General features: G+C 36.2%; 2 protein-coding genes across 2 annotated transcripts; both read left to right on the top strand.

Moving 5' to 3' along the window:
* The first annotated feature begins 1,859 nt into the window (after positions 1–1,859).
* Positions 1,860–4,176, top strand: LOC113310488 (outer envelope pore protein 16-3, chloroplastic/mitochondrial-like). The gene is made up of 3 exons (XM_026559180.1): positions 1,860–1,986; positions 2,921–3,264; positions 3,741–4,176. The coding sequence occupies exons 2-3, from the start codon at positions 2,934–2,936 to the stop codon at positions 3,887–3,889; spliced, it is 480 nt and encodes a 159-aa protein (XP_026414965.1). The 5' UTR covers positions 1,860–1,986; positions 2,921–2,933; the 3' UTR covers positions 3,890–4,176.
* Positions 4,177–4,427: 251 nt separating this feature from the next.
* Positions 4,428–5,322, top strand: LOC113310487 (thioredoxin-like protein Clot). Its single transcript, XM_026559179.1, has 2 exons — positions 4,428–4,803; positions 4,920–5,322. Exons 1-2 carry the CDS (start codon positions 4,536–4,538, stop codon positions 5,165–5,167), a joined length of 516 nt encoding a protein of 171 aa, XP_026414964.1. The 5' UTR covers positions 4,428–4,535; the 3' UTR covers positions 5,168–5,322.
* The last annotated feature ends 555 nt before the right edge of the window (positions 5,323–5,877 follow it).

The following is a 5,877-nucleotide window of genomic DNA, read 5'->3' on the forward strand; positions in this document are numbered from 1 at the left end:
CCTCATCAACATCATTTTTCAAATCCCAAGCTGTAGCCATTTTGGTGTCTCAAATTTCTGACTGCACGCCTATGATCCGGAGTCTCATAGATTCTCTTTGCCCACGACTCCTTGTAACTGATTAAAAAATTTCCTCCATCTTGAGGAAGACCAGGTATTGGGTTGTTCCTCTGGGTAAGTATTACGTCATCATCATCCAGAATATAAAGCTTTGTCTTTTGTGGTTCAGCAAATTTCCTCTCTTTTGCCTGTTTTTCTTTTTTGTGGTTGTCGTGGTTCTTCTTATTCTTCATCTTTATCTACAACGACTTCTTTTCCAGGACTTCATGGTCGTCGCTGCTCATCTTCATCTCAATTTACATTATCATGTACTTCTCTTACGCTTTCCATCTCTGTGGTGGCAGTAGTATTTCCATTGTTAGCTTCACTTCCTTGAACTTCTCCTTCTAGTTGTATTTTTGTCTCTCTCTGTATCGGAGGTTGTAGTCCCCTATTAGGTGCACCCAAATTTTTGTTGTCAGCTCGAGGTTGGGGAGTTTTAAGATTAGAAAGGGTTACTTCCATGGACCTCTTCTTCTTATTCTTTTGAGTTACAACTCTACCACCATCACCTTTGGTTTGTTTCATAACATAAAGAAAAAAAATGTAATTAGTGCATCAAACATATCAGGTTCGTCTAATAAAACAAAGTTCGGATAAAGAATAAAACAAGTTCGGCTTTAAAATACATGGTTCGGCTAATAATTTTATATTTATGAACATACAGAGAAATGTTCGGCTCATAACCTAGCACTATAAAAATCAGTCGAACATCATTGAATTTATAAATATATTCAAGTAAAAAGTTCGGCTCAAAATATAGCAATACAAAATCACCCGAATGTAAGGTTCATCTGAAAATCTAGCAATATCAGAATCAGTCGAACATCAATGAATTACTGAAACTATCCAAGTAAAAAGTTCGGCCCAAAACCTACCAGAGTTGAATCAGACGAACCTAATATTTCCCTAAACAATAGTCTATATTTGGCTCAAAATATATTTACCAAGATCAGCCGAACTGATCTTCTGCAATAGAAAAAACGAAGAACAATTTTAGGTTTTTCTTATAATTTTGGGTCGAACCTACATTTGTAAACCCTAATTTCATATTCTAAATCATATTCAATCGACCAAACAAAATAAAATCAATTAAAAAAAGTATGTGTTTCTTACAAGTACCTTCTAATATACATGTGAGAGCAATCGGGGTTCAGATTTCGCACTCCAACAATGCTCACTTCAGTTAGTGCTTCCTTTGCTCAATTACTTGGTTGATTGAATTGGAGTCCAACATGCGCGTCTGGAAGGAGATCTCTAGCGCAATGTTTCGTTCTACTCATGTTTATAGTTTTGATTTTAATCGACGATCAAAGATTTTTCATCGAACGATTAATCGGTGAATGGAAAAAAAATTGACGATTTTTGTTGAAAAAGAGTTCAGCTGCTAAATAAGAAGAAGGAGTATTGACTGATTTGTTTTTCTGTTAGTTTTAGTTTAGGTTTTTAATTTAGTCAAAGGGTATTTAGGTAATCTAATTAGTTTTAAGTTAATTAAATTGAAAGATATTTAAGTAATTTAATTAATAAAGGATAACCTAGTAATTTTATCACTGTTAGGACACCTTTTACCCTAGATTTTTTTTATCATAGATGGTATCATCATTTAGTATGCCTCGAAAACTAAATGAGCATGTCTCTGAACAGGTTTCCTAATTACTAAGGTGGGCCTTGTGCAACCAATTCCAGCCCCTAACCTTATGGCCCAGACCCTATATCCTGTGCAAGTGGAATCTTTAGGGTAAAATGGTAATACAGATCTCTATTTGGTCCATAGATGTATTTGATGACTTGAGAGAAAGGGGGAGAAGAAGGGTTACTAGAACAACAATTTCAGCTGGACTCGTGCAAGCGGTTGATCGTACTCGCCCTAATTTAATTTATCCCGTAAGTTCTTGATTCATTTTTGTTTTTTCCCCATGAGATTCGTGTATTGCTTTGCTTAGATTCTTTAAATCTTCTATTTATTCTGATCAATTCGATTGAATTTGCCCAAATTTAACAATGTTAAGATTTGTGAAACAAGGGTTTTGGTTTATCATTTTGTGTAAGAATCTGCAATGTTGGGTTTGAGTGTAGCTATCATTGATTTGTGGAAGGTGATTTGTTGTAATAGGTATAGATTTGTCCCACGGGTTTCAACTTCCATTTGATTTACCTCTGTGAGCTCTTTAAGTTCTAGGGTTTCGATTTAGTGAATGCGGATACCTTGAAAAATCACTAGATTTTATGAATTTGGGCGGTGCCAAAACTTCATACTATTTTCATTGCCTGCTGAAGTGTGAATACAAGAAGTTCCATAGTTTATGGTTCTAAATAGTTATCTTCCCGTGTTTATCATTATTTTTATGGGATGTTCTTTAAGTTCATTTCTCAGAGATTAGCTGCTGATTTAAGGTTTTCATTTTTGGTTGTGAGCATTCTAGTTTAATAAATGGTTTTAGGTATCTGAGGTTAGCCAAGTTTTTTTTGCACTGGCACGAGGTAGATCTTTAATATCTGAAGCCTGCTAAATGAGAACATGCCTGTGTGGAACAATGTAAAACCCTCTTGGAACTGCCATTTTGGTTGTCACTTTTAAGCTTAAATTGTTGTTGTTTGTATAATGCTCAATAAACTTTTAAGATTTGAGACTGAAGTATCTCTTTGTTGCACTGATCCAAAAGTTTTTAAGTTTAAATCCTTGTAACCATGCTACTTCAAATTCGTTTTGATGTAGTTTGTGCCTTTGGTGCAGCATATGTTTCATGTCGTGGGTGTTGACACTAGTAAGCTGTGTGAGCTTCTGGTTTTATTGATTTGGATATGGTTGTTTTTGCAGTTAAACAAGATCTATGGATCCTTCAGAACAAAGGTATTTGGAGGATGATACTACTCCTATGATGAAAACAGTCAAGGGTGCAACTATGGGATTAGTATCAGGGACTATTTGGGGAACCATTTGTGCTACTTGGGCTGATGTACCTCGTGTTGAAAGAGGTGTTGCTCTTCCAGGTTTGATAAGGACCTTGAAAATGATGGGAAACCATGGCCTGACTTTTGCTGCAATTGGAGGAGTTTATATAGGTGTAGAACAATTGGTTCTGAATTACAGAGGGAAGAGGGACTTTGTAAATGGTTCAATTGGAGGCTTTGCTGCTGGAGCAGCTGTTTTAGGCTTCAAAGGTATGAATCTTGTGTCCTCATTTTTTTACCCTCCAGTTTCTGGAAAGATAAAAGCCACTTCTATTACATATTTTCTGTTCATCAAGTACTTTCAGTTTTAGAGGAAGGGAATAGAAAATAACAAACAGTTCCCTGTACACAACAATTGAAGTTCAGAGGAGATTAGTTATCATTAAGATTGATATTTGTGATGGATGAATCATGTTTCTGTCTTTATGCATTATGCTGTTTTTCTCTTTTTTCTCCATTACATATGACTTATTTATTGTGAGTGATTAAGACTATCTTGGTTTATCTTCAGTAGCTGAAGGTTGAACCCCTCAAGTTGTGCTTCTGATCTGTGTGAATCACCAACTTATTTAGTGAAATGAAACCTATCAATAAATGTGTGTTATTTAATCTGAATTGTTATCATTGTTCTTCATCTTTATCGAGAAATTGTCTTTTGATTTATTTTATTTTTGGGAACTTTCCAGCGAGGAGCATCCCAACAGCCCTATCTGCAGGAGCTGCTCTGGCTGTAACTTCTGCACTTTTGGATGCTGGTGGTCAAACAACAAGAATTGATAATGGGAAGGAGTACGCTGCTTACACCACTGAAAAGAGGCCCTCCCCTCTTCCATGAATTTACTCTCCCGTGTCTCTTGTCATTCCTAGAGCTTCTTCCTTTTATTCAGAGATAACTTTTACTGTTGTATCTTTTTGATTTTCTTTTTTCACCTTGCGCTGGCTTGCAGAGCACAAATGGATCATTCAAATAAAATCTTGTTTGTCATCTATTCATGGATTTTTGAGTATGTTGTTCATTTGGAGTCAAAAGATACAGATAACTTTCTCCTCTGTCTGACGATTGCTAGATTGAAATTTCTTGTAATACAATCCGCATGAATGAGCTTCCAAAATTTCACTTTACATTTGCATGAATGAATTTATCTCACTTCACATTTGCATGAATGAATTTATCTACCGGCTGCTAATGGCTGAATGAATTTATCTACGGCTGCTAATTGGAGTACCAGTTTGCTTGTGGGTTTGTGTGTCCCTATAATAAGTTATAATAAGGTGACCGATATGTATAATTTTTCTTTCTCAGCCCGTCGGTGGTGTTAATAAAAATTCTGTCCTACGTTGGATTTTTACAAACCCAGCAAATCGGCTGCGTGGGCAAACAGCAAAGAGAGAAAAAACAACGTTCTCGAGGCAAAGAGCCACTTGCGCACTTTAGCAAGGAAATGCTTAGCGGATTGGGGAGTGCACCAGCTGAAAATTAAATGGGGCGAGTCAAACTAGCCCTTTATCTTCTCATATTTGTGTGCATATCTGAGAGATTGTTGCGTTTAGGGTTCGTAAATCGTGAAGAACAAATCCCTGTCTCGCTACCTAGAAAATACTTGAGAAAGATGCCTCTGAAGATGGTAGATGTAACGCCTTCAGATTTCGATCAAGCTTTTGAGAAGTTCAATTCTGAAAATGGCCGAATCAAGTTCATACTTTTCTTAGCTGACATAGATCCTTCTACATCCGTCAGCTGGTGCCCTGGTAAAATCTTTTATTTCTAAATTCTAGGGTTTCAAATAACAAATCAATAGTTTGTTAATTTTTTCTAATCTATGATCTGAAAAAAGATAACCCTATTTTGATGTTGATATTTTCAGATTGTGTAAGAGCAGAACCAGTGATTTACAAAAAGCTTGAAGAATCATCATCAGATGTATTGTTGTTGAGAGCTTATGTTGGTGATAGACCAACTTGGAGAACTCCAAATCATCCATGGAGGATTGATTCAAGGTTTAATCTCAAAGGAGTTCCAACACTTGTTCGTTGGGAGAATGGTTCTGTTCAAGGTCGTCTTGAAGATCATGAAGCTCACGTCCAAAGCAAAATCGAATCCCTACTTTCTTGAACTGTTAGTAAAAGTATGTTCAGTTGAATTTTTCATTCTCGTAATCTCAGATCTTGAATTTAGTAATATCAAGAGCACAATGTTATACCAATTTTTGGGTTAAGCAGAGATGAATCTCTGCATAATAAAGTAAGGTTTTGATATGTTCTCCATAAGCTTCTTGTTGCACTCTGACGAACCCCTCGTGATTTGTCTGAACCTGCTAGAGTGATTACTGTATACTGTTGTGCACTTGAGCTCAAATTTTAAGCGCAATGCTGAAGAGAGAATTAAAATGCCAGCAAACGAATGAAACATTTGAGGGTATTGCTTCTTTGTTTTACAGTGGAAGATCTTGATTTGAAACGACAAGGCAGAGAAGATGAAGATTTTGTATTATCAAAAGCTTGAGATTACAATCTGTTTCTCTGAGTCTAAATAGGGAGAAATCCAAAACAAGATTTACACCGAGAATAATATCTTTCCTAACTACCATATTTCTAACCATATATACAATATCTATACAAATATGTGTATCTCCTAATACTCCCCCTCAAGTTGGAGTATGGAGATCACGAATGCCCAACTTGCGAAGAAACAGTTCAAACTGAGGATATCCAAAAGTTTTGGTGAAAATGTCTGCAAGCTGAGCGGTTGTGCGAACATGAGAAGTAATAATAGCGACGGACTGAATTTGATCGCGTACATAATGACAATCAATCTCAATATAT

The sequence above is a fragment of the Papaver somniferum genome, chromosome 9, assembly GCF_003573695.1.
Source record: "Papaver somniferum cultivar HN1 chromosome 9, ASM357369v1, whole genome shotgun sequence".
Taxonomy (NCBI): domain Eukaryota; kingdom Viridiplantae; phylum Streptophyta; class Magnoliopsida; order Ranunculales; family Papaveraceae; genus Papaver; species Papaver somniferum.